Raw genomic sequence first — 27,477 nt, forward strand, 5'->3', positions numbered from 1 at the left:
TTGGGGACCCCTGGGGTGCAGCCATTCTCCGCCTGCGGCAGCTGGAGGCAGTCCACTCCCCCTTCCCCACACATCTGGATGGACGGACAGCCTGTCGGACACCCCTGGGACAGAGCTGGCGGCGGCCACGGGGTGCTGGGGAGCCTCCTGCCCCATCCCCGTGCCAGCGACTCCATCTCCAAAGCTGCGTTAGGCTGTTCCTTCACTTAAAGCCTTGTTTTGAGCAATTAGAGGGGGGAAAGGAATCAGCCCAGCTGGGAGCACATGGACTTTTGTTAGAAATCAAAAGCTTTGCCGTCCTTTGCAGATTACACCCCGAGCCTGGCCCCATCCAGCCCCTGGCTCCTGCTCCCCGTTTCCAACCCGCACAGGGCGAGGATGTTTCTGCACAGAAATCCCCAGCAGCTGCCCCGCTACCACCGAGAAGCTGCATCAGGGCTCTGAGTGTCACCCCCATGTGGGCACGGGGTGATCCTGTCCCCACCGCCGGGGACAGCCCGGCCACGCGCTGAGCATCGTGCGCCAGGGACCGCTGGTAGAAACCCGCATCCGCAGCCAGGACGGGGTCTGGATTCGTTACAGAACGGCTGGAACCGGACCCAGGAACCAAAACCCAGAGCTGCGCTTCCAGGAAGCCCAGGACAAACTTTGGAAACCATGAGGAGCTCAGAGAACTGTTTGTTTTTTTTTTCCCCTAAATCCAGGTGGTTTTGGCTGAACTCCCCCTGCAGCGCCCGGGCCCGTGCTCCCGCTGCGCTTCCCTGGAAAAGGGTTTTCAGCGAAGGAAAAATTCCACGTGTGGAAGATGGTGCCTGGAGCCAGGCCTGCTCCTGTCCCCCAGCGATCTGGGTTTGAATGGGGCAAAGCAGCCCATGCTCCCTTCCCCCAGAAAGCCGATAAACCCCCCAGGTTTGTTACTGGAGTCGTGCAGAGCTGGGATTTGGGATTTGGGATGAAAGGGGAGCGGAGGGGGCCCGGCTTGGCGGCGACGGAGCAGCAGAGCTCACATTTGGAGTTGTTTGGAGCCAAAGCCTTTGAATCTCCCTGTTCCCCTTGTGCTTATCGTTGCCGTCACGAGCAGCACAGCAATAAATACAAGGAATTAAAGCGGTGCTCAGCTGCAGGTTGCATAACCGAGTGCGGGGTCCCGGGGGTGAGCAGTCACTGCCGTAATTAAGAGCAGCTTAATGAAAACAGCTCGGCAAGAACCGGCGGCTCGGCCCTTCTTTATGGCTCCCAGCTGATGGGCAGGATGGATGGATGGACAGACAGAATCATGCTGGGGCCCCTTGCTGGCAGCTGCCCGCACTGCAGCGGGTCCCATCCTGCACTGCTGAGCCCTTCCGGGGGTGCTGGAGTTTTGGGGGGTGGTGAGGGCAGGAGGAGGAGCTGAGGGATGCACAACAGCACTGAGCATCCCGGGGCTATTGCACTTAAACCTTTATGTTGATATTTGCATGGTTTTGGGGGCTGAACGGATTGCTCAGGGCTCGGCCACACGCACAGCTGGGGGTGCCAAAGCCTTTGGTATGCCCCCCCCATCCCACTCTGCAGCTCTCATCACTCCTATAGCTACGTTCACCTCTGCCCGTTCAGCTGGATGCTGTTTCAAAGTCCTGCTGGAGGATGGCAAGCTTTTTTTTATGAGCAATACGCACATGGGCTGGGCACCGTAAGGCAGCAGAATACATTTTTCAGCTGCTAAGGTCACTGCAGTGACTGCGGTCAGATAAACGAACCTCTGGTTTATTGACACCACCCCTGAGCGGGGTCGCTTAGTACACGCTCTGAAATTAGCACAGGGAAGAGGTACCGGGGAAGCAAGTGCTGGGGGAGACGATTACGTGGTGGGCTCGGAGCCACCCTGCTCCACCGCTGCGGCAGGAGCTGGAGCCTCAGCTGGTGTAAATCACAGCAGCACCGACTTCCACAGCCCTGCGCCAATTTACGTCATCCGAGGATCTGGCCCGAATTCAGGCAGGTCACTTCCAAAAACCCCGATGTTTTACTGTCATGAAAATGTCAACATTTACTTCTCAGCCCGCCGCGGTGCTGAGGTGGCCTGGAAGCTCTCGCTTTGCAAAAAAAGGGCAAAGAGAATTTACCAGCAGCAGGCAAATCCCTGCTGGGCTGACGTTCCTGCCCGTCAGTGCTGCTGAGTCTTTGAGGGAAGCAGGACTTTTCGGCCGGGCCCGGTGATTTCATGCACTTCGACTTGCAGAGCTGCTTCCTGACGCTGCTCTACTGTCATGGGGGGGCCCCGCAGACCTCCCCTCGCCATGGGGAGGGGACATGAAGACTGAGTCTGCTGCGCTGGGAGGTCAGCTCCATCTGGGGATGCTCCTGGTCCTGTCCTGGTGTCCCCTGTCCCCCTTTGATGGCATCATTTTGGGAAGGCGAGCGCTGCTGCCTGCTTCACCCCTCGCTCCCGGAGGGCACAGCTCTGCGCACTGCTCCCATTGGATGCCTGGGGGGGTGGGGGGGGGCAGGGAAAAACACCCGAGCCCAATGCAGGACAAAGTCTTTACCCGAGATCTCAACGTGACCAAATGTATAAATAACAGTGAAATGCAGCCTGCAGGCGGCAAAAGGCGAGGAAGCAGCGCAGCAGCGCGGGGGCACTGCCAGCCCGCAGTGTCCCCACTCTCCGTCCCCTACAGGCCTGGCAGCAGCCTGCTGACCAGGTCAATGACGAGCGATGCCGGCTGCACGGGGTCGTACTCTGCAAACAGGTGGCACAGGTTCTCCGAATCCGTCTGGTTTTTGGCCACAAACCCGAAGATCCTGGGGAAAAGGAGAGGGAGATGCCTTTAGCTCGCATCCAGGGATCCAGAGGCACACGCTCCGAGCGGCCCTGGCCACTGCGCGGATCCCGGCTCCAGCAATTCCGCCTTGGCCCGCTCCCCAATCACGTTTGCTTGGAAGAAAAACAGCCGGGAGAAGCATTTCTGGCAAGGCTTCCCCGGCTGTGAAACGTTGCTCGAGTGCAAGGTAGAGCCAGATATAAGCTCACTTCCTGAGCCCGGAGCAAACGAGTCGCTGGTTAGGGCAAGGGGCTTGGGTGGGGGGGTCCCATTCAGGGGGTGCAGAGCCCAGCGGCGTGGCGGAGCCCCCCACCTCACCCTGCAGAGCAAAGCCAGAGCCTCCTCCCTGTCCCACATCTCAGCCCTCCACCACATTTCATCGCCCCCCCCCCGTTTTGTAAGCGCAGGTCCTGCGGTTGCCCAGGATCAGGTGCCCCTGCTTGGCCTTGCACAAGGCAGCTCTTACCTGGAGGACTTGCAGTACTTCTGCCACCTGGAGGGACGAGAGAACGGGGTTTGCTCAGAAAAGTGACACTTAACTCATTTCCACCCGCATGGGGGGCTGCAGGGCCGTGCCTGCCGGGGGGCTCGCCCCGCTCTGCCCCTCTCAGACACTCACTTTCTGTTCTCAGGATCCATCCCGCAAAACCTGACGGTGGCCAAGGGGTAGTGCCTCCTGAAAAACACCCTGCGGGGACAGAGGAGAGCGTGGCGTTAGGGTGGGGCCCAGCAAAGCCGGGGGGAGAAGCGGGCACGTGCATATCCAAGCACTTCTCCAGGGGGGGCCTGGCAGAAAGCATCTGGGGCGCAGCCCCTGGACCCCTGGACCACCGCCACCAGCTGCATTTGGAGCAGCTTCGTGCTCCCTGCTACAAACACAGGGGCCAATCCAGCCCGCGATTGCAACACGGGTTTGTCCTAGCGGGCCAGATTTTCTGGGCACGCTGCAAAGCGGCGAGCTGGCAGCTCGGCGGCGGTGTGCGCAGAGAGGGAGCCGCGCTGCCGTGCGCCGGCCACCTCTGCCCCTGCTCCTGGCGGCGGCAGCCCTTACTTCCTCTGGATGTCCGTCAGCGTGATGCCCTGCTCCGTCACTTTGAAGTGGACGAGGGTTGGCGTGGGCAGCGACTCCAGCTCGAAGGTGGAGGAGATGGCCTTCTGGACGGCCGGCGCCCCTGCCAGCGTCTCCATGCTCACCGAGCTGAGGTACAGGACGTTGCACTCTGCAGGGACAGCGAGGAGCGGGCTCAGCACGGGGCTGCATCCCCCCACATCCCCCCCGAGCATTTCCCTGTGCCCAGCACGGAGGCACCGTCCTGCAGAGCAGGGCCGATGCTCCTGGATCAGATTTGTTGCGATACAAACGAAAGATGGGGTGACTCAGAAATTCTTCGCGAGTTTATTCTGGTTTACTCTAATCCTTTGTACTAATTGTTTTAAAAGTCAGAGTATTTAATTTCTGGTTTCTAAATGTCAGATTTGGCTTTTTTCTTTTTTTCTTTTTTCTGTTTATGACATATTCCCTTTAATGAAAAGCAGAAGTACCCCAAGCCAGCTAACAGCTTAAGGCCAACCTAAAACATGACATTTCGGGCTGATTGCGCTGTTGAAAGGCCCTGTTCTGGGTCAAACTAAACTTTGCAGCTTGCCAACAGATTTTCCAGAATTTCCAGCAAAACAAAGCCGTTGCCGATTCCCGTGACTGCGCCGTGACCCGTCGGCGCTGCGTCCTCCCCTTGGTTCTGTCCTCACCTGCAGCCCTCCCTTGCTGGGCTCTGTGCACCCTGGGGCCGCAGAGACCCCGGACCTCTGCCCCCCTGCACCTCTCCCACGAGGTCCCACATCAACATAACCCTACAGTGGCTCTCAGCAGCCCTGAAATGCCTGGTCCCTCCCTGAGAAACTCCAGATGTTCAGTGCACCAGTTGAAGGCAATCAGGAGAGAGGCTTAGAAATCAGGGGCTGCTTAAAACTGGGCTAATTTAAAAGGCTTTGGGGTCTTTTGTGAGCCTCGGGAGCTCGAGAACTGCCTTTGCAAGCTTTGCTTCACTGTCACGAGGACAAAAATTGTCCTTTGTTTATAAAGATCAGGTTGCCTTGCAGGCCCACGGTCTGAGGACGTGAAGAAAAGCCGCAGCATCTCCAGCCTGGTGATGAAGCCAGGAGAGCAGCATCACAACGGAGCACTGGGGTGCTGGCTGGTTTGCAGCGATGGCTTTTCAGCTCCAGCTGTGAGCAGCGTTAGAGCTGATGCCCAAAAATAGAGGTCGGTGTTTGATACGTGGGGACTAAACCCAATGTGTGCATGCCCAGAGCTCGAACTACCGTCAGCTCAACCGTCCCATGGCCACCGGCACCTGCTCCTTTCCTCACCAGCAGATTTCTTCAGCAGGGACAGCGTGGGCTCTGGGGCGCAGTCAGGGCTGTCTTCATCAGCGAGATCTGCACGGACAACAAACGGAAGCTCTGACATCCGCAGGTCAAAGTTTCATTGCCGAAATTCCTTCTTACACAAGGGACTCAGGAGCCTAGCACTGCTTAAAGCAATTAACGGAGGGTCACCCCCCCCTCCCGCAGCATCCTGTGCCTCGGTGGCTTACCTCGAGTGGGGATGCAGAGCTTGCAGGGCAGCGCCAGCGGGGTGATGGCGTGCTGGTACACGAAGGCAGAGAGGCTCCCTGCAACACAGAGCTGCCCATCAGCGGGGCCGAACGCCACCGATCCCCCACCCATGCAAACTCTGGCGGCAGCGTCCCAGAGACTGCAGGAGGAGGGAGCAGGGTGCGGGAGATCTGTCTGGGGGCATCACGATGAAGGACGAGGGCTCTCCCCCACCCCTGTGGGCTTGGTGTGCAGCACAGCCCCGCTCCCGGCGATGACCCCGTCCTTACCGAAATACAGCTCCTCGCTGGCTCCTTTCAAGTGCACCCCTTTGGCTGACGACTCGATGAGGAAATGCCGGACGAGCTCGCTGCTGTCCTCGCCTTCGAGTGACATCGAGGAGAGCGTCAGTGCTGGTGTGAGCACGGCCGCTGCACCCCTGCCCGTCCCGGGGTCCCCAGGGTGCCCGCAGCTGGTGCTGGCACAGGGAGGAGATGGGCAGGCGCAGATCCTGCTGCCTGCATCTCACCCAGCCATGTCCTGCAGCTTTTGGACTTGTTTCAGCACTGCAGAGCTGGGCTCATTTTGGTTCATCCCCCGTATGCATCCCCACCTTCCCAAGGGAGCCCCTGTACCTGTCTGGCTGCTGGATGGAGAGCCGGGAACCTTCATGGCCAGCCCGAAGGAGCCCCGGTACGACGTGCTGTCCCGCACAACGAACGTGCCCGGCTCCTTGTCCTTCAGCAGCTGGATTGCTGTCAAAGCACCAAAGGGGGCTCAGCGGAGCAGAACGGGACCCCCGTGCCCTGCTCTGTGCACCCTGCTCTGTGCGCCCTGCTGAGTTCCCATGGGGACTTGTTCCTGGTAGCTCCAGAAACAATCTGCCCTGCCAGGCAGGATGGCCAGGCAGCTTTCTCTGGACTTCAGGGGCACGCAGGGGGGTTCTGAGCCCCCCAGACCCATTGTGGCTCTCTCCACACCCAGCACCTCCCAGGGCACTTGGGGTTCATCCCCGAATCACCGTGGGGCGAGAGCCAAGCTCCTCCGGGGAGCGCTGGGTGCGGGGCCGCCCCGGGCTCGCCGCCTCACCTCGGTCCCTGCTTATGCTCGGCTTGAACCAGTACTTTGACGTGTCCATCACAAACTTCATGGTCGGCTGGCCAGCCCCGAGGGGACCTGCAAGAGACGGGAGGCAGAGCTGGGGACCCGAGGACCTTCACAGTGGACGCCGCTGAGAAGGGCCGAGCCCTGGCAGAGGGATTTCTCCCTTGAGCTGGCCAGGGCTGAAGCGGATTTTCAATCCTTTTGGTCTGAGCTTCCTCAGAATGATTCATTTCCGTGTAATTATCCTTGGCAGGCCATGGTGGAGTGCGGAGAGGCAGCAGATGAATCCCCCCGGCCGTACCAGGCTGCCCAGAAGTCCGCTGGACCATGAGGATTTACACCCACGGAGGATCTGACCCGCAAAGCTCTCCTGTTTTTCCCATGAGAATCCCAATTAAAACCCTCTGCCCTGAGAGCCGCCTCTGCTAATCTCCTCCGGAGCACAATAGCCCTATTGTCTGCCCCTGAATGAGGGACCTTATAAACCTCGGTATCTTCAGATGTCCCCCAGAGTGAACTGGAACCCTGACCTCTCCTCCCTGCCCGTTCCAGGCTCACAAACGAGCATGAAATGACAGAATTATGGTCCTCGGTCTCAGCTGCTATGAATAAGTGCATCCAGATCACCTCCAGCTGACCAGATCCTGCCCCACAATGCTGATGGGAGGAACCCCACGGTGGGTGCAGGGTCACCAAAGAGCTGGAGACCCCCGCAGAGCCTGGCAACCCCACGGGGATACTCTGAGGCTCTCCAGATCCAGCAAGGACCTCATGTCCTTCATGTCCATCACCCACAGAGCTGAAATCAGCATTTATCCCTCTTTTCTGGCAGCTTTAGGGCTCCTTTCCCCCCCCAGGAGCTGCCCCATGGCAGGGGGGACTTACTGTCGGTGACGCAGGAGAGCGCTGGTGCCGACAGCGCATTGTTCAGACCGCCGAGCCCCGAGGCTGGGCTGAGGCTGGGAGGGGAGATCTGCTTGGTAGAGGCCGGGGAGGCTGCGGTCAGCCGGGGGGACTCATCTCCTTGTTCCCTGCACCCGTTCACCAGCAGCACCGGGATGTCGGCTGCTGAGGTGAGGATGGAGGGGGGGCAGCTGCTGGCCTGCCCCTTCTGGGACAGGCAGGCGTTGGTTTTGGTGAAGCAGGCTGCCCTGGGCTGGTGGGAAGCCAGGGTGAAAGGTTCTCCAGAGGGGGACCTGATGCTCGGGGACGACGGCTGGGGGCTGCCCATGGAGCCAGCAGGGGACGGGCAGGCGGCATCGGAGTCATCGTTGTGGAGCGAGTGGGTGCTGCTGCAGGGGGGAGACAGAATGAAGGTGATCAGGGGGGGCTGCTGGGCTGGGGTGTGATGCATGGAGCAGCCCAGAGACCACACGCCAGCCCTGCTGGGTGTCAGCTCCCACCCTGAGGTGGGAAAAGGTCTCGGGAAACAGGACTCGGGTACCATCCCCGTGCCGCTTCCATCCCCATCACCAGCCCAGAACAGGTCCGCGAGGCTGCGCTCACCTCCCAAAGACGTAGCTGGTGTCCGAGCTGGGGCTCATGGAGAGCTGCGAGACCCCGCTGGTCCTCTGCTGAGCCCTCACCACGTGCACGGGCTTCAGCAAGTTGTCAAAGCCCGGCGAGGTGCCGAGTGAGCCAGGGCCATAGGAGATGCTGTCCTGCTGGCCGGCCATGCAGTGCAGGGGCACGGCGATGCTCTCAGAGGCTTTGCCGCAGCTCTGGAAGCCAGCCCAGCCTGGGGGGGCCAACCGGGGGCTCTCGGGCCCTGCTGGGCTGGAGAAAATGACGCTGCCGTTCGTGTAGTTGCCTCTGGGTGCCCCTTTCGGGGGCAGGAAGCCGTTGCTCTGGGGGGACCTGGAGAAGGGGCTGGAGGAGCCCTGCAGCACCTCGGTACACTTGGCTCTGGCTGGTGTCATCTCGATGTACTTAATGTCTGGAGGCAGAAAGAGGAGGCTGTTAATGATTCAGTGCTCGAGTAAGGTTTGTTACACACCTCTCTGTTCATTTCCCTGTTCATTTTGGCTCCGGTTCACAATCCCCAGGGGGTGCCGAGGTGCTGTCCCCCCTCTGTGCACCGCATGGCTGCCTCTACGGGAGGCACAGACCAACGCCGGGCTTTGCTGAGACCCGATGAGGGCCGATCGCTGCCCTGACACCCAACCGGGGTGTCCCACCCACCCAGGTGCTGGCGGGCTGCAGGACGGGTTACGTGCGGCCATGTCTGCCCGCGCAGCTCCCCCCTCACTGGGAGCGCACGCCGGCGCTTGCCGAGACCTGCCGTGGGCGGCGGGTGTTTCCTCCGGCAGCCGCTCCGTTTGTACCTGACTCAAGGCAAAAACATCTGGCTGCTCCCTGGGGTGACATCAGGCTCGGGGGGTGCCCATCCTGCCTGGCCCTGCTCACCCGTGGAAAGCTCCAAAGCTTTGCTATGTGGAGGAGACGATGGGATGGCTGGCCAGGCTGGCAGCGCATCTCCTAGCCCCTTTGCTTGCCTTTATTTAAAAGGTAACGCGTCTGATGGAGCTCCACGTGCTCCAAGACCTTCAGCAAAAGCTCACAGCCAGAAGGGGAAGACCAGCTCCTGCGCCCTGATGCACAGCAGCCATGGATGTGCTGAGCCCTAGGGTGAGCAGAGCCCTGCACCATGCTATTTTGGCACATGTCCCCCCCCAAACACGTCTGTGCATCACCAGGGCTTCAAACTGCTTTGTTTTTGCCGATGGTGCGCAGAGCGGAAAAGAGAGAAGGTAAACTAAGGCAAATAACAGCAGCAGCCCCCCAGCAAGGGGCTGCTTGTCGAGGGCGATGTGGTTCGAAGGACTTGGGCTCACCCCAGGCTCTGCAGGTTGCGCTCAGGCTGGTTGCTTTTAAGCCAAGAGGGAAATGTCATGAATAATTCAGGGCTCCCTGCACAGGGCTTTTCACACAGGTTTTCCTGAACAAGGCTGTCACTTCTGGCTGAGCTCGGAGGGGGCTTTTAGCAAGAGACACACGCAGCCGTGCTCTAGGGGCTCGCAGCGATGGCGAGCGCGCCGCCCGCCCAGGGAGGGTGCTCCCGGGTGCGTCACATTCCCCGCTACCGGCGCGCGCCTCGCGTCTGGTCTGAACGTGCCCGGCTTTGTTTGCAGCTCCTGGATCATGCTCCGCCGTGGGGCTCGGGAAGGCTCCCCGCGCCCTTTCTTGGAGAGGGAAAATCCATTTTGCTGCAGCACTGAAGAACTGCTCCTAGCAGCGGAGTTTCCGTGCCTCGCCGCTGCCCTGCGCTCCAGCTCGCCCAGCGCTGCCGCTGCTGCGTGATGCGAGGAGCACCAAAAAAAAGCAGGAAAAGCATAGTATATACGCATAGTATACATAGCATATGTACTGCAAGCATGTACTGTAGGCTCCTGGCCGGACACTTTTTGTCAAAGCCTCCCTCAAAAGAGGAAAATAAATGAGGCTTTTCATTGCGCTTTAAAGAAATAAAAACCGAAACGCCTCCGCGCTGGGCTCGCGGGGCCCCATGCCTCCTGCCAAGGCTCCTGCTTATCAGGTGTGGCTAAACCTCAAATATTTGATCAGGATCTTGGCAAGTTTTTCAGCATCAGGGAGTGGCAAAAAGCACCAGCAGCACCAAGGCTGGCTGTCACGCGAGCCGGGAGGATTGCTCCCCAGTTCTCCAGCGAGGGGTGAGCACCAGAGGCAACTGACAACTGTTGGGAATTGCTGCAGCATCTGTTATGGAAACAGCAGAGAAGAGCAAAGCCCTCTCCTATATCCTTGGGCACCATCAGCCTCCTGCCAGCCCTTGCATCAACCGATCGAGTTCTGTCCTCCCCTCTGCCAGGTTGGGAGGACACAGAAGCAGGAGCCCGGAGGGAAGGGGGCAGCAGCGCATGCGTGGGCACCGCAGGTGCTCCCCCGGCTGCCAGGGATGCAATGCAGCACCGGGAAGTCCACATAAAAAAAGAAAATGAAAGCTGAAGGGAGGCTTTTCCCACCGAGTTCAGGGCCAGATTTCCAGATGTTCAGTCCCACACTCGGAGCCAGGTTTTCAAAACCACCAGCACGCTACCTGCTGAGCTGCTCAGACAGCCCCAGAGCGCGATGCATCACGGAGATGCATCCATGTCTCCTCCAAGTGCTCGTTGGAGGAGCAAAGGGCTGAACTTGCACTTTGTCACCACACTTTATCTACAAGGCCAGCCATTGTGTCTCGGCAGAGCAGGAGGCACAGTCTGCAGCTGCTTCAGGAACGCCCAAGCCCCACACCGCGCTCCCACCGCCAGGCTCCAGCTTATCAGCTGCCCCGAGCTGGAGTTCACTGCACCCGATGTCATGCACCTTGTCCTCCCCCAACCCCACATTCCTCGTGCAGGAGTTTCCACGAGGGATCAGGGAGAACAGAATATTTTTTTCCATGTCTTTAACATCCTCTCATTCGACCTTTCTCTGGAACGAGGGCTGCAGACAGATTCTCAGGGTATTTTGGCGTATAAAGACACGGCTGGGCAATCATAGGCTTTCCAGAGGCAGCCAGAGTGTATCTTTAGGCACTGAAACACATCCCAGATGTGTGCTCCAGCAGCCGGTACACCAGAATGTGAGCAGCAGCATGCAGCTCGCTGTCTGCTTGTGTCACCTTGTGCACGGTGCGCCAGGTGGCTCACACACTGCAGAGGAGGCACGGCAGGAGCCACAGCACTCAGCAGAGCTTGGGATGTGGGGATGGCAGCGATGCAAAAGTGCTCACAAAGCACCCAGGCATGAGAGCAGCAAGAGGTGGGTGCCTGTGCTGCTGCCGTTCTGCGTTGTGCATGCCAGGCATGCTGCCGGAGGAGTGCACAAGCCCTGGAGAAAGAATTTCCCTGGCAAAAGGACGGGGAACATTTAACTAGGATGGTTGTGTAACCATCGGTAGCTTAGCCTGGGGCTTTGGAAATCTGACTTCAAATCCTCATGTCGCACGGGTCCGGTGTGACCCAGGGAAAGGCTCCGCTGCCCTTCTGTAGAAGCGGGGCTCTGCTGCGAGGTTGGGCGCGTACGGACACCACCTCCCGCGGTCAGGGCCCATCTCTGGTCCCTGATGGCAGTAACCTGTACCAGGAGCTTTCTGAGAGCCACAGGCTCCATTTACTACGAGAAATGTTTTCTCCAAACACAGGGAAACAAATATCAGGTTGGATTAAAGGCTGTTCTCCCCAGTTTCTTTTGGCTCCTGTTGAGCTAGCTGGACAAGAGACCTTTCAGAAGCGATCAGACCGAAGCTGGGTACCCAGCCTGTCCTCCTTGACACCAAGCTCTGATGCCAGGATGCAGCACACCCACACAACACCGATCCCTCTGGGGACAGGGGGACATCACCATGCCCTGTGGCCAGCCCTTCCCACGGACCTCTCGTGAGCAGCTCTCACAAGGTCTGAGCCCTGGTGGCCCCGCCACGCCAGCATCGCCTCTTGCCTCACCTGTCACCTCTGGGTCATGCTTCTTGGTGGCCGTGACATCCCCTTGGGAAGCAGGCTGGGCCGTGTCCTTCACCGGCTTGCACGTGAGCGGCTGGAAGGTTGGATCGATCTCTAGGATCAGCTTGTTGAGGCTCTCTATTGAAATGTCCAAGGTAGGAGAGCCGAGGTGCGTGTCAGGCTCCGTGCCGGCATCACCCTGCTGCTGCTGCGGCTGGCGAGGGACCACGGCTTGCTCCAGGGAGGCCTCCTGCTGCCCCTGAGCACCAGCTGAGTGCTCCAGCACAGGGTGGGCTCCATACAGCCCCCCGCCTGGCAACAGGCGTCCCTTGGGGCACCCCACAACCTTGGGGTCAGCCCAGGCACCCGTCGAGTAGTAGCAGTACGATGTTGGCAGCGCGGAGCAGCCCGCGTACCCCGCCGCATGCAGGCGCTTGCTGTCCTCCCGCGAGGGGATGTGCACGGTCTGGCCAACGCGCAGTACGTGGTTTTGGATGACCTGTGACATGGCTCGGTGCTGTGGTTTGGCAGCTTTGAGTCCAGGGGAAACCTCCTCCTCCTCCTCCTCCTCTGCGTCTCCGAGCTCGGGGTGCGCTTCCACGTGCCCGTCTCCCCCAGGGACCTTGGGGCTCTCCCTCAGCCCAGCGTCTCCAGCAGTAGAAGAATCTGAGGAATGCGGAGAGAGGAGCGGTTACACAAGGCATGCCCAGGGCAGGAGCCGACTTCAGTGGAAAAGTCTATAAAAGCGGGGACTTGGAGCGCGAACCTGGAATCCCGCTCGGAGGAAAACAAGCCACGCTGGTCTCGCTTTCCCACTCCCTTCCAGCCCTCTGCTTGCGGTGTCACGGCACATTTGGGCAAGTGCAAGGAGGTTTAATTTGCAACAGCTTTTCAGGATTCAGCAGCCTTAAAAACTAAATGCCTTCTGCTTTAGTGGCGCAGCGCTTGTTTTCTTGGCGAGGAACGAAACGCAGCATCAGCCCAACAGCCCTGGCAAGGGGTCCTGGCTCTCGGAAGCCACCCAAAGAGGTGAGGGTAGGGAGCGAGCCCCCAGCCACGCCGGGGAGGCTCACAGCAGGCCGGCAGGATGGCGCTGCCTGCCGAAGCGATGCTCTGCGGGTGGGTGTGAATCGAGGCTGCGGTTTTCTTTGCTGGGACACCACGAGCCGAGCCCCCCAGGGCTGCGTGTGGGGCTTCCTCAGTCAGGGAGCTGCTCTGGGAGTGTTTGCTATCATGTTTTGAATGCTCTCTGGCCTCATTTTAGATTGAAAGTATTTTTAATTCCCTGTTCTGCAAAAACTCACTGCCGCCAAATGTGCTGGGGGAACCTTATGCTTTTGTCTCGGCGTGAGAAAACCCATCCAGCCTCCTCTGTCCTCACCGTGGCAGCCAAAATACAGCACAACGGTGCTCAGTGACAAAAGCTGAGCAAATTCCCTGCTCCTCCAGCCTCAGTGATCCCTGGCAAGGGCAGAACCGGTGGGATGTCCAGAACTGCCGACCAAACATCACAGAAATGAGCTAACCCTACAGCTCAGGGCTCTCCCCTTCATATCCCACACAGATCTGGTGCGTAACACATGCAAACAGTGGGCTATACCTCTTACAATATTTGCCCTTTCCTTTCCAGTCTTGAAAGGCTGACTAATCCGCCCGGTTATCTCACATCAATTAAGGATGGAGTCAGAGGATTAGGAGCGAGACACATCGCTGCCGGGCAGCTTGTGGGCGGCGGACGCGGCGCTCACCCGCTCCGGCACGCCTGCCAAGCGGTGACTAATTGCTGAGCAGGGTGCTGAGCGCTCTCACGCAGACGGGGCTGGTGCTGGTTTTGCCCTCATCGAGTTGCACGGCCCCACGGGAGCCTCTGCTCACCGCGACCGGGGGCACCCTGAGCAGCGGGGGCTCACCGAGGGCAGGGGACAAGGAGCAAAACGCAGCTGCCGGCAGCGCCGGGCACGCGGGGCAGCTGCCGTGAGTCACACCCGTGACTGCTCTGCAAAGAGCAGGGAGAGGTTTTTGAGGGCTGTGGAGGGGAAGAGTGCTTCGAAGCCATCTAGCCTCCTCCCAGCCAGCACCTACGGTGCGCCCTGAGCCTCTGGAGGGTTGGATTTGCAGGACTGGGAGGCTGGTCAGGAGAAAGGTGAGGAGCGATGACGTGTCCTGCAATGGGAGCTGTGCAGCAGCAGGCAGAGCACCCCGGGAGGCTGATGTTGTGCCTTTAATTGCCAATTAGGCACATAGCATCTCTGAACTTTAACCGACAGTGCGCTAACGCTACAGATTTCCCGGACAGCTGCCCCATTGCCAGCACCCGCGAATTTCTCTTCCTCAGCAGTCCTGGGCTCAAACCTGGAGGCACAGAGGGTGCAAAAAGGGGCTCAGGCCAGAGTCTCCCGTCCTTTCTATCCAGGCTGCCTCTGCCCCAGGCATTGGGTTTACGGGTGGTCAGCAGCCTGCCCCCTCCTTGTTTCCATTTGCTGTGACACCATGGGCACGAGGAGCGCGGTGCGGTGCAGGGCTGGGAGGGAGAGTTGGTTAAATAAAAAAAGGAAGAGTCATTCCAGGTCAAAAACATGAGCTCGGTGGAGCAAAAATTGGATTCTCCCTGGGGGAGAAGAGCTGCCTGGCTCCAGTCAGCGTCCGCAAGACAAGGCTGGTTTTAATTTAAGTAGGTACAGAAATAACGTGCAGCATGCATGAACCACGACTCTCAGGGGGTTCCAGGAGCATGCACGCAACAGCTTCCCTCCTCTCTTGTACTCCTGCCCTGCGTTTTTGATCTTCCTTGTGCCTGATGCTGCCAGAATTAACCTCCAAACCGCATTTCTCCTCCTTCCTCTTCCCTCGGTTAAAGAACCCGGAGCCTCTGCTGCCGGCTGCTCGGCCGGGAGGAACGAAGGAGGAGAGACGTTGGGGTGCTGGTGGCCACCAGGAAGCCAGAGCTGCCCACAGGCACCAGGAATTTCCAGGAGCAAGCAGAGATCCCTGGGGGGAGCCGGCACGGCCCCGGCGCAGGGCTGGTTTGCTGGCTGCACAGAACCTCTGGGGACGGAGCGCTGCTGGTCGGGCTAGGACGAGGCGAGCAAGGGCAGGGAAATAAGGTGGCCACAAGCACAGCTAGAAGAGAAACGGCAGAGCTTCCACTCCTGGGAACAGAATTCCCCCGTTGATGGAGGGGACAAGCCACAGGGTTTGGGTGCAGATGGACATGCTCCTCGGCACTGGGGGACCCCGTCCTGCCATCGCCCCCAGCCCAGGTGGCTCCTGGAGCCTGGGTGAATGCTGAGCTCCCAGACCTGAAAAGGAGCCGAGCTCAGGGTTTGGGGACAGGGACAGGAGCTGGGGCACCCGTGGGGCTGGGTTTGGAAGGGGCGGCCAAGCAGGGCTGCTCTGGGCACAGCCCGGCTGTGAGATAAGGTCCTACACGCGGCCAGCCCATCGCCCACGGGCAACGCAGCAGCTGCTGCTCCCCAAACCCACCCGGCCAGGCTGCGGCCGCCACCTGGAGCAGGGCCCTGTGTGCCCTGCGTGGAGCAAGGTCCCTCCGTGCAGAGCTCCGTGGGGACACCCAGCACCACCGCTTCCATCCCAGCCCCGCGGCTGGGCCCTGGATGGTGCCGGCACGGTTATTTGGAGCCGAGACATACGAGCCGGTCCCTGTCTGAGCAGAGACCCCAAAAGAGCACGCCAGCTGCCAAGTCGGGGTGGTTTTCCTTGACGTGGCGAGCCCTGGGAGCCTCCCGATGACAAGGCTGCTCCACTTCCACCAGGAAGAGCGGAAGGGACACCCAGGATCTGCGGAGCTCACTACACCCAGCTTAATCATTCATTACGAGGGCTGCTGGTGAATTGCCTAGATTAGCAGGGCGTGCTGATGAGGTTGAGGAAAACAGTCGCCATGGTTATGCAGTGTTTTGCTTGTGTGGCAGAGGGAGCGGAGGTATCACGTAGCAAATATGAGCACCCCCCCAGCCGCAGGGGGGGCAGCACCCGGGCGGGAGGCAGCTGGTGCCCGTGCTGGGGCAGCTCGCCCCGTCCAGGAGGGAGCTGGGGCAGCTGCCAAACAATGCCCTCCTCCTTCCTTGCTCAAACAAGAAGGATTGGGAAGTTCATCAGGAAAAAAAAAATAGAAAAAAGCCTCCCTGAAGCCCAAGAAGTGCCTGGTGTGGGATCAGCCCTGGAGCCCCGCGATGGGGACAGCATCTGTGTGACCTTTGCCAATGCAGGGGGTCTCGCTCCAGTGTGACCCCTCCTGCCAACCACCCAAACCCATCGCTGCTTCAGCAACATTTTGGGCTTGCGGAGGGGTCTCGGGGGTGAGGAGGGTTGCTAGCAGTGTTGAAATTGCTGCTCCAGTAACTCCCCCCCTGCAGCCAGGCTCCCTTCTCCCCTCCCAGGAAGGCTCCTTCCCCTTGGTAGGGGCTCGGGGCAGGGTGAAGGAGCCACAGAGCTGTTCCCCCTCCCCAGGGGTGTTTGCCCCCAGCTCTCAGCGGGCACGGGAAGCTTGGGGAGGGGGCAGCAGGGACAGCATCTCTGGAGGAGGGGTCTGTCTCAGAATAGGCTGGGTTAGCTAATCCTAGGAATGCCTGTGATTTTTTACAGGAACACGAGAATTTCTAGACACACCAACAAGGATTTTCCTCTCCTGAGCCCATGGGCAGTCTCCCTGCAGTCCCCTGGTGGGGCTGCTTTAAGTAGCTTTATTTTGACGAAAGCTGCAGCATTTGGGAGGCTGTTTCCCTGCATTTCGGAGGTGCTATGGGAAGGGGCAGGGCGGCAGCTGATACACGGTGGGCTCTGCAGAGCAATTCAGAAGGATGCTGTATGCCTGAGATCCCCAGGGGCATCCCAGCAGGCGTACAGCCCTGCATCCCCTGCCCTTGAGGCACAGCCACGCTCTGGATCCCGCAGCCACCACCCTGTGCTTTGCCCTGGGCTCACGCTCATCCCAGCGCCTGCAGCCTCGTGAAGCTCTGTGCTGCTCTCCTGGGCCCAGGGACAAAGAGCACCCACACCCCAGGGGTGGGCTGGGACGCCCTCCCTGTGTCACGCCTCGCACCCGCCACCTACGCAGGCAGCGGTGCGAGCTGCCGTGCTGCCCTCACCGCCGTGCTGCTCCCCCACCGCCGTGTGCATGGCATCCCTGCAGTCAGCCCCACGCTCCGCTCTCGTGCGGGGACGGACCCTCAGGATGCCAGATTCGGTTTAACAGCATCTCAGTACCGAGCTGAGCTGTGATGCTTCGACCTCGGTGACTTCCAGTGGCTACGGAAGCACAGCCGGCTCTCACCGTGACTCACGCACGGCTAAGTGATTTTCTTCCTGAGCCCAACACAAACCGCTGCCTCCAGCCAGGCAGGCTTCTTCCTACGTATGGCGTTTTTATTGCCCCGAAGCCTCACCAGCACCACGCTGCAGCCTCGCTGAAACGCGGTGCACACATGCACATACACGATCCCAGCCCTGCTCCTACAGGCTGCAGCGGCTCCAGGCAGAGGGAGCGAGCTACCTCCACCCCTTGTACAGAGGCACGGCTGACAAACACCGCTGGAAATCCCAAATAGGCTTCCAACTCTGGGTGAATAGGGAAGGTAATTGCTAATGAAATCAAGCCATAGATCGCCGATAAGGGTCCAAAACCCCAGCCTGAACACTAAGCACCAACACGAGGGCCAGCAGCCCTCCCGGCCAGGACGAGCACCCCCTGGTCCCTGCTGGCCAGGGCTGCTCAGGCAGCAGCACCATTTCTGGGCTTATTTACCATCTCTGCACCAAATTTCTCCAAAGGCACAAGGATCATCATCAGCCAAACGCAAAGCAGCAGCAGGAGGAAGAGAAGGCACGGAAGGGAAGAGAGGAGCCGATACAACCACAGACAACATCGGCATGGAAAGCTGAAGGAAACAAAGGGCTTGGGAAAAGAAAAAAAAAAACATGCAAAAGACAGAAGCCAGCTCTCGGCGGGTACCTGCGCTGCAGCTGCTTGTCCCCTCTCCTGCTCGCAGCTCCTGCTGCAGCACCTCGATCTCATGAAAGCAGCCTGAGGGTGAGCCTGCAACAGCCCCGCTCCCCCGGGAGCCCTGGATTTAAGGGATCTGGGTCCCTCCCACCTGGGCTGAGCTTTGCTGGGTGCGGCACGGCCGGGGCCAGGTGTGGTGCGAGAGGGAAGATGCAGGGCACAAGGCAGCAGTGCTGGGTGGCCAAAGGCAAGGGGCCCGCAGCCCAGCCAGGGTCCCCTCTGCTCCCCTCCTGCCCTGGGCACCCCCAGGCCAGCTGCTGCTGGAAGAGGTGGGAGAGGTGGAAGAGGCAATGCCCTGGCCCTGCGTTACCCCCTCTGGGGCAAAGGCGCCGTGTTTACGAGCGAGACGCGTCCAATTCGGTGCAAAGGGAAGCAGGCGATCTCCCATCACGTCTGGCTAAAGGGTGGCAGTAAACTTCTGGGGCTGCCTAATCTAAAAAAAGGCCAGGTCTGCCCACACCCTCCGAGCAATTATCTGACTTGTAGGGAGCAGATTAAAAAAAATATATATATATATATATAAAGGCAACTGTGTCTCTAACTCGTGTTTGCACAGCGTCCAGTCCAAAGTAGTCAGGCGTGACTGCTGCATTTAGCATTCCTGCAATGGGATGGATGATGATAAACAATCCCCAAGGGTCTTTTTGGATTGCTGTGCATTTTGGCTCAAGGGTTTCTTCCAGTTTCAGTGGGCACAGAGCCACACAGCAACCTTTAAACTCCTATTTCCGAAATACCCTTCAAGGAAACTGCCTATTCTGCTGCCCATAAGCCTGGTTTTGGGGGGGTGGGGGGGAGGCCCTGCCCATGGCAGGGGGTGGGAATTAGATGATCTTTAGGGTCCCTTCCAACCCAAACCATTCTATAAATGCTTTCGGCATGCCACAACATTGCCACACCGCTGAGGGACTCTTTGAAATGTCCGATTTTATCAGGAAACACACCATAAAAACTCTCTCCCTTTTCATTCCCTAAACTCACTTCACAGCCTTTCCAACTTTTCCTTTATTATCAGTTGTTTTTTCCCGTCCTTTACATCCCTGGGTAAACAGCGCTGCACGCCGCCAGGCCAGCCCCTTCCTCCCTTAACGGCTGCTGGATTGCACCGACAGCAGCCCCCTGGCTGCTTTCCTTCTTCCTGGAGCTTTCCTTCGTCTTCTTTGCAGCTCTGGAGGACCGTGGTGTTTGAAGGAGCTCCGGACTCTGCCGAGAGGGGAAGCACGGCGGTGGTGGGGGCAGAGGAAGGGCTCTGGCCGTGGATCAAGGCGCCCTTACGCTCTGGTCCGTGGCTTGCAGCCCGCGCTGGGTTTTGGTGATATATTTCTGCAGGCTGCGACCCAGGTCAAGCAGCCTGAAATGCCGTGTTCGGGGTTAAGCAGCTCCTTCGGGGAATTGGGAAGGGGCTGTGTGAATCCAGGAGCAACCCTGCCCTGTCCGACTGCGCCCAGCTTCGGCCAGTAGCCGCCAGTGCTGGGAAAAAGTGCCCACAAAACAGCCCCCTTCCATCCCACTGACACCTTTCCCTATTGCTCAGCAGTAAATAACAGCAAAGCCCTTTGCTGTGCTTTAAGCTCCCGTCTGTTTGCCCCAGGCCTCTCAGTCCCGGAGTGATGCAATTCCTCCTCGCCGGGCAGTGGGTTGTTACAGCTCTTGGCACTTTTAAAGCCAAACTGAAATCCCGCGTTGGTTTTTTAATGTTGCTTTCAGCCTGCAACACAAACATTCGCGACTCGGTGCCTTTCCATTCCCATTGTGCAAGGCGCCCCGAGATGGCCTGGAGGGGCCAGTTGCCATAGAAAGGGCTTGTTTTGCCACAGCACTTGCAAACTCCTCCCTGAGCACTGAAGCAAACATGAGCGTGGAGATATTGCAAGACCCCTCAGGAAAAGAAAAAAAAAAAAAAAAAAAGCAAACATTTTCCTTTGGCTTTGATTTCACTGGTTTTGCAGTGAAGCCAAGATGTTCCGTGGCTCCTTGGCCAAGCCGTTATATCTTCTTTGCACTCTCTGTGTGCAGGGAAGAGCAACAGGAAAGAACTAACGAGGCAGGCAGAGTGCTTGGGGAAGTGATTTGCGCTGTCCCTGCCAGACCAAGCGCCCCGTGTTGCACAGGTGTAAAAACCTGCTTGATTTAGGGCTCTTATCCTTATTACAAGCCAGGTTAAGGTGAATTTACTCGGGGTGTTTTGTCCTTAAACCTGTGAAAGAACCACAGATCGGCCTCCCCAGCAGAATGAGGCTGCGAAAATACTGGGAATTTGTCTCAGTAACAAGAGAGGCAGACAGCCACGCGCTCAGGATCGTGTAGGTTTTATAAACGCGCGGTTACATCTTCCTGGAATTTGACCAAACCAAACATCCCCGTATCAATGAGCTGACCGCGCAGAAAGGCACCTTTTCAAAGGAACAAATATTGGTTATGAATAAGACTCGAGAACGCTTCCCTGGAATTCCCAAGTGCAAATGTGGGGAAAAGGTTAAAAAAGTCTCACCGTTTGCCACCTCTGCTTGGAGCTGAAGATTTTTTCTGCCTAACAAGAAGCCAAAAAGCAGCTCCGAGGGTCAGGGGAGCCAGCTGGGAGTGGGGTGGGGTGGGGGGGCTGGGGCTGAAATGCTCAGGTCGTGTGGGAGGGATGGAACAGGGGGCTCTCCTCCAGGTCCCCCTCACCCCAGGAATGCCCCTTGCAGGCCCCAGTCTGGTTTTTGGGGAGGCTCCTCTCTGTATCCTGGTCCTAGGTGCTGAGAGCATCTCCCTCTATGGGGTCCAGAGAAAAAAACTCCAATGAGCAGAGCCCCACAATCCCAGGTTGGCTGAGGCTGGGTCCCTCTGGACACACCACCTTTTGGAGACCTCCAAGGAGACCCCAGCACCTCTGGGCACTCGCACAGCACAGACGTGCTTCCTGGTGTTTGGACGGAGCCTCCCGTGCTCCAGTTTGTGCCCAGTGCCTCTGGTCCTGGCGGGGCACCACAGACAAGAGCCTGGCTCCATCCTCTCCTCACCTCCCCTTCGGGAAGCGGTGTAGCACCAAGCCCAGTGCATCAGAAGTCGATGGAGAGGGGAATCCGGGCAGGAAACCACCTGCTGCTCCCTGGGGCCTCCAGAATTGAAGAAAACAACAAGGAGCAATGAACCACCCACCTGAGGAGGCCACAGGGCGTTGGATGGTATTTGTGATGGCCACAGGGGGACCCCGGCCTGGTAGGGGTCAGCCCCTCACACCACCACCGAACCCCACGCCGCAGGGCTGCATCCAGCAGCCATGTGCACGGTGCCGAGCCCCGGCTGCTTCCTAAGCCTCGGGCAGGTGAGTCAGCTCCTTCTTGGCACACCACGACACCTTTACTCAGAAGAGTGACGCAGCCCAGCCCCGTGCATCCCCGGAGGGTGCGTTAATCAGCCGCCTTTTACTGAAAAAGGACTTTTTGTTTTCTACACCTCAGACCGAAAACCCAAGCCTACGCCATGCCCAGGAGCATCAGCAAAGGTCAAGGGCACCCTTAAACCCAAAAGGGCAGGACCAGATCCCTCTGTCCCATGCATGAGCCGCTCTCTCCGTGGTCCCCGAGCCAGCGGATGCATGTGCAGGAGGAAGACGAGGAGCAGCCACCGCAGCTGGAGGCATGGGCTGGGTTGTAGGGGAGCTCCCCACATCTGCCTCCGCACGCCAGCGGTGCCAGGTGGGGGAAAACCGCTGACGCCAGCAGAGGAAGACGTAGTCCTGCGGTGCCCTGCAGCAGCGGGTGGCTCCCACCGGCATCCTTTGGGGAATTGCCTTGCCAGGGGCTGAGCATAGAGGAAAAACCTTTTTTGTCCAGCCCTGGGTCTCACTGGTAGTTTACCGTGCACCAAGCAGTGATGGGGAAGCCCCAAATGGGACTGGCATCTACAGGCTCGCTGCCCCAAAGGGCACTGAAGATTTTGGACAGATGCTGCTCAGCACATCACAGCCACTGCCATCCAGGATACACATTTTTGATTTCTCAGGGGTGTTTTCTCAGAGATCGGGGAAAATAAAGGCAGCAAAAGCACACAGGGAAGCTCTCTGCAGCATGCGACTGCTGCTTGCATTTTGCTCTCTGACGTGCAAAGGGTTAGAGGCTGGATCCTTCTTTTCTCAGCAGCAGGCTCTTTTCCTGAGGCAGCTTTCAGCTCATTTAAACGAGGGAAGTGGGAATAAATATCTCCATCTTGCTGCAGTGTGTGATGCTCCGGGAGGGTGCCCCACGTGGCAGCACCCATCTGTCAGAAGCGATGTCAGCATCTAAAATTTTCCTTAGAAAGATGCTGCTGGGACCCGCCCCGGATACCACGGTGAACAATCCCACGGCAATGTCAGACGTGGTGTGAATCACAGGGCCGGACGCCCACTGCCTGGTGCTGCACCAAGCGCCACCTCCTCGCTGCTCAGCGCCACCGACCCACGCTGGTCCCGGAGGCCACCTCTGCCATCAGAGTCCTTCGGGACCCTCGGGCTGCTCGAGGCGGCTCTCGCAAGCTGGGGATCTCCTTCACGCAGCAAGGAGAGCCTGGTGCAAAGAACGACAAGGACGCCTCCAAGGTGTATGTTAGCAGTGCTCAGGAGGTGCTTCCAGTCCTGTGCATGATCACAGGGCTGTGGAGATGCCGTCTGAAAAAAATAATCCACTTGAAGCCATTCCAGTAGCTGTCAGTGCTAAATCCCAGGGGTTTCCATAAAAGATGGTCCCGATCACAGCCTGCCCCAGTGTGGCAGGGGAGATTCATCATTAAAATATAATCAGGTTCCAACCCTCAGCTAGCCCTTCAGACCCACGGATAAACCACCGTAAGCCACAGAGCCGCAGGCGGTGTGCGGAGCGGAGACGAAGGCATCGCGCTTGTCTGTGTGTATTTGTGCTCCAGCAACCTCACATTTCTGCGCACAGCCAGCACTGCGAGAGGAGAAACACCAGCCTCGGAGCTAGAGCTGTTGACAGCTTTCAACTAAATAATCACAGAACAGTTTTCTTCTCCAGGGTGAGACATTTGCCTGAGGTCTCGTAGTGGGTGGAAGGCGAGAAGGAAATTAAACCTAGCTCTTCCCACTCTGCCTGACCAGAGGACTGTCTTTCAGAGCTGCCTTTTCAGCTAATACCACCGATTTTCCCTTTTCCAGGAATGACACCACAGCAACCCCAAGGCAAAAAAAACTGTGAAATAGCTTTTGTCTTGGAGCTGGCGTCTTTGTTATCAAGGTGATATCAATGAGAACAATTGCTTTCCACACTTGCTTTTCCTCTCTGTAATCAGCTTTGTTTGCTTTTGCTGCAGTGCCCCAAGCCAGCGACTGATAGGAATTGGCAATTCAAGTGAATTGCACCCATATTTGCTCAACGGAAAAACCTGTAAGCCCTACTGCAGCTTTGGGTAGGGAGAGGATTCTGGGCACAGCCTGCAACGTTAATTACAGCTGTTATTGATAATAGGGCAGGTGAGCAACAATGAAAGAGGTGACGGCATAGGAAGGGGAAAGGTAGAGCCAAAGCGTGCGGAGGGCCTCCGGATGGGCGCAGCAGCAGAGACAGAGAAGAATAGGCTGATTATTGTGGGCTTACTGGGATAAAGTGGGCAAGGACGGTGAGACAGCGGGAAGCATTCAGTGCTGGAAGGCTGCAGGGGCCGCGCTGAGGGCAGGCAGCTACCTCTCTGCAGCTGTGCACTAAGGGGCACCTGTGTTTTCTGTCTACTTTCGGCAGATTTCACCCACTGAAATCTGCAGCAGCCACCGAGCGCTCCCTCGGCAGCTGGTCCCACATCTCCCTAGCAGGAGAGCTGAGATGTGCTCTGGGGATCTGTCCTCCACGTGGAGCCTTGTGCTGGTCACCCACAAGGGGCTCAGGGGCTACCTGGAGGGTGACATCTCCCACCTGGATCCCCTGCAGCCTACGCATGCAGTGCTGCTGTTTTGGGACCTCACGAGGTGCTTGCTCTGCCTCCGTCTGCAGCCCGGGTGGGCTCCCGTGTGGCTCACATTCCAGGGGACCCAGAGACAATGAAACCATGGTCTGCCTGCCTGGAAGCATTGCAACGGACTGACTCACAGCTGCTGACACTTGTCACACTGAAAGCATTTTGATATTTATGGCAGGCTACTCACATCCGCAGAGCAGGGCCAAATGCTCCGCATGCTTTCTCCGTGCCTCCATCCCGTCGTGCCCTTCCCTGCCCACTCTGGAGGCTGCACGGCCCCAGTGCTCGCAGACCAGCATCGCTCCTGCTCGTGACACTTCTCAGGGACAGGCATCTCCCCGCCCTGGCCGAAGCCCTCAGCACGAGGACAGTCCCCTCTGTCCCACAGAGCACAACACTTTTCTTTTCACGCTTTGCCCTCAGCACAGTGATGCCAAAGGCTCTCACGCTCCATGGGAGCTCCGTAATAACTTGATAGGGCAGACAACAGCACAGCTTTTGTGTCCTGAACCCACTGCAGCAGGGCAAGCAAGCGCCAGACACACCATCTGGGGCAAAACCTCTTGGTTTTGACGTGGGGAAGCCCATCGCTGCTTCTCTCCCAAGTACTTGCATCTGTTATCGTCCGAGCCTGCAGGAAAAGGAAGAAGAGGCCCACACGGTTCCTTCCTGCACAGACATGGCCCCGACACACGCAGGGCATGTTCGGTGGCAGAGCCCGGCTCCTCCGCACACCCGAGCTGTGCTGCAAGCAGCAGCTCCGGCCTCCGGGGCTGCCACGCCAACACCTGCCCTAAATTCACCTCAAGGCAAAAGGAGAGGAAGCTGCTAATGGACTCTAATGGAGCTGCAGCGATCCTCCTGGGAAGGAGACAAGCTGCCTTGAAGAGAGGAAAAGCAGCGAGCAGCTGACTAGCACTTCCACGGTTGTTCTCGCTGTCGCTCTCAGGCATCCCCTGGGGTCACAGCTTCAAGGAAAGGAAGATTTGCAATTCCACGCATGACCACCAAAGGAGGGAGGATGGGAAGTCTGGTGGTCGGTGCCACCAGCCCGGAGAACCGCGGGTATCTCACCTTGTGCCCAGGCAGCAGGGAACAGGCCTGACCCACGCACCAGGCACAACGTGCTGGCCTCTTCAGTTTGCGTTTTGCCATCAGGAATTTCAGCGCTTTTCTCATGGCGCTGACAAAAAATGTGTAATTGGTAAACAAAACAAGCCAAAAAGATGCTCAGCATTTACAAGGACAAGACCGACTGCCTCTGTTTTTGTTCCCTTGCATGTTTGTGAATTAGCACTTGCTTGCCCCTGCTTTCTTCTCTCTCCTGCCTGTAGCTGCGGATTACCCCTGATGTTACAGCTCACAGCACAAGAATCAGCTCCTAGCCCTCAGCCAAGAAACAAATGGCTCAAACTACAGTGCCCTTCTAGCGTGCTGAATGCGGGTCATGGTCTATTTATTCACAGCAGAAATGCTGCATTACTACTTCCTTCCCTGTTAATTTAAGTGCCACAGTTGTGTGCCAGCAAGACAGGCACTAGAATGAGCTCATGCCATGGGAAGTGAGGTGCATGCCCAGCCCCAGGCCCCGCACACACCCGAGCATCACCGACTTGCTCCTGTCCCATAACACACTTGCAGCTTGGCTCTCATTTTTAAGGGGCCGTGAGAGCCTTGGGTGGAAGGCACCGGAGAAATGTAAAGCGTGGCTCCCCCACCTCGTTCCCCAGCTGGGCTTTCTCGCTGTTTCTATGCTGTTTGCAGTTTGCCGAAATGGAAATCATGCCTCAGTGGCCACTGACAGGACACAGAGCCAGGATTTATATGGTGCAAGCCTGCATTTAAGAGAAGACACTGACTGCTGCCAAGAATGAGTTGTCCCTGGATTTCTTGTGCATTATCTGACTCCCTGCAGCAAGACGGGGGGGGGGGGGACGGGAGGACAACAGGACCAACTCGCGAAACACGAGGACATCCAGGCATCAGACTGAGCTTTTTGGACCCTTAAAAAAAAAAAAAAGAAAAGAAAACGGTTACCATGCTGTTCCACTTAACCCAGAACAGGAGACGCAGCTCGGAGAAGTATTTAGAAATGTGGGAAAGAGTAAGGGGGGGGAAGACACTGAGCCAGCTGGGGCTCTGTCCCTTTAGCACCCCACCAGCACCCGGGGGCTCAGCACCCCCGCAGCACCGGGGAACGATCGCAGCCGCCCTGTGCTCGCCGCGGGCCGGGGCCGCCCCCCGGCGGCCGCAGGAGGAAGGGAGCGGGGCCGGGGGCGGCTGGTCCCCGCCCCGGGTGGCTGTCACGGCTCTCACCCGGCCGGGATTTCCCCCTGGCGGCCGGTTCGTGGCTAATGAGCGCGGGGATAAGCCGCCCCAATTAAGCGCTGCCTCCCGGACACCCCCTGCACGCAGCTCGGGAGAGCACCCGTCACCGGTTTGCATTGCAGAAAGGGAACAGCCCGTAAAACAAACAAAAAAAAACAACAAAAAAAAGCTTTTTCTCCCATTTAAAGCTTTTTCTCCCATTTTATTCAGCTCCGTGCTGCATGGCCGGGGGTGCACGTGCAATAAGGCTCTCCCCATTTATCAGAGCTCTGCATTTGCGCTGTGCCCACCTCCAAGCGTGCTGTGCCCGTAGCATCGTAGGTGCGACCACAGCACAAAAAAATCGGACACCACCCTGGCAGCTGATGCCCCTCAGCACCAAGAAAGCATGGCTGTAACACCAAGTCGCAGTGCTTTATTTTGTGCTTTCCTGACCTGCTCTCTCCTGTGGGCTCTGAGATGACAGAGACCTCCTGGATAAACCTTACCTGGCAGCGCTGCCTACAAAGGGCTTGATCCCTGAGACCCACCAGTTACACTACTACAGGCGCAGCAGTGACCCAGTTATGTTACTACAGGTCCAGGAGTGATCCACTACAGTCAGTTATATTACTACAGGTTCAGCAGTGACCCAGCATGGACCATTACATCACTACAGGTTGAGCAGTGACTCACTACAGCTTTATTACTACGGACAACTATTACTACAGGTTGAGCAGTGACTCACTACAGGCAGGTTACATTACTACAGACAGTTATATTACTACAGGCCCAGCAGTGACCCAGCACGACGGGTGTCTCAGAGCACAGCTCTCCCCACACCAGCCCCGAGGAAGGTGCCTCCAGCGCTGCCCCTTTCCCTTCCAGCTCCTTCTGACCGCTTCTCACCACTCCTGTCACCTACAACCACACCATTACAGGGCATTTGCCACCCAAGCCCCAAGTACAGCTCCACAAACTGCCTGTGACTACCCAAGTACAGCCCCAGAGGATACTTGTGACTAACAAGAGCCTATCCTAGAGCTGCTTTTTGCCGTGGTTCCCTGAAGGGGAGCCCAGCCAGCCCGCAGAAAAGAACATCGCGACCCATCCGCCTCACCCCAATCACTGCCGCTGAGCTTGCCCGGCCCCGCCCTTTAAAGCCTCGGGATGCTCCAAGCCGCAGGCGGGAGGGGGGGAATGCGCGGCCCCTCGCAGCTCCCCGAGAGCAGGCGGACGGCGCAGGGCCGCGTGACCCCCCTCGGTG

At 58.2% G+C, this 27,477-nt stretch overlaps 1 protein-coding gene across 1 annotated transcript; it reads right to left on the minus strand.

Annotated features, from left to right (window-relative positions):
- Positions 1 to 1,728: 1,728 nt before the first annotated feature.
- On the minus strand, positions 1,729 to 27,477 carry TNS4 (tensin 4). The gene is made up of 13 exons (XM_035571415.2): positions 27,331 to 27,477; positions 11,954 to 12,616; positions 8,013 to 8,442; positions 7,392 to 7,798; positions 6,492 to 6,578; positions 6,038 to 6,157; positions 5,693 to 5,785; positions 5,402 to 5,479; positions 5,175 to 5,243; positions 3,856 to 4,024; positions 3,424 to 3,492; positions 3,271 to 3,297; positions 1,729 to 2,784 (listed from the first exon to the last, which is right to left on the minus strand). Exons 2-13 carry the CDS (start codon positions 12,456 to 12,458, stop codon positions 2,655 to 2,657), a joined length of 2,184 nt encoding a protein of 727 aa, XP_035427308.1. The 5' UTR covers positions 12,459 to 12,616; positions 27,331 to 27,477; the 3' UTR covers positions 1,729 to 2,654.

Source organism: Cygnus atratus, chromosome 25 (assembly GCF_013377495.2).
Source record: "Cygnus atratus isolate AKBS03 ecotype Queensland, Australia chromosome 25, CAtr_DNAZoo_HiC_assembly, whole genome shotgun sequence".
NCBI lineage: Eukaryota > Metazoa > Chordata > Aves > Anseriformes > Anatidae > Cygnus > Cygnus atratus.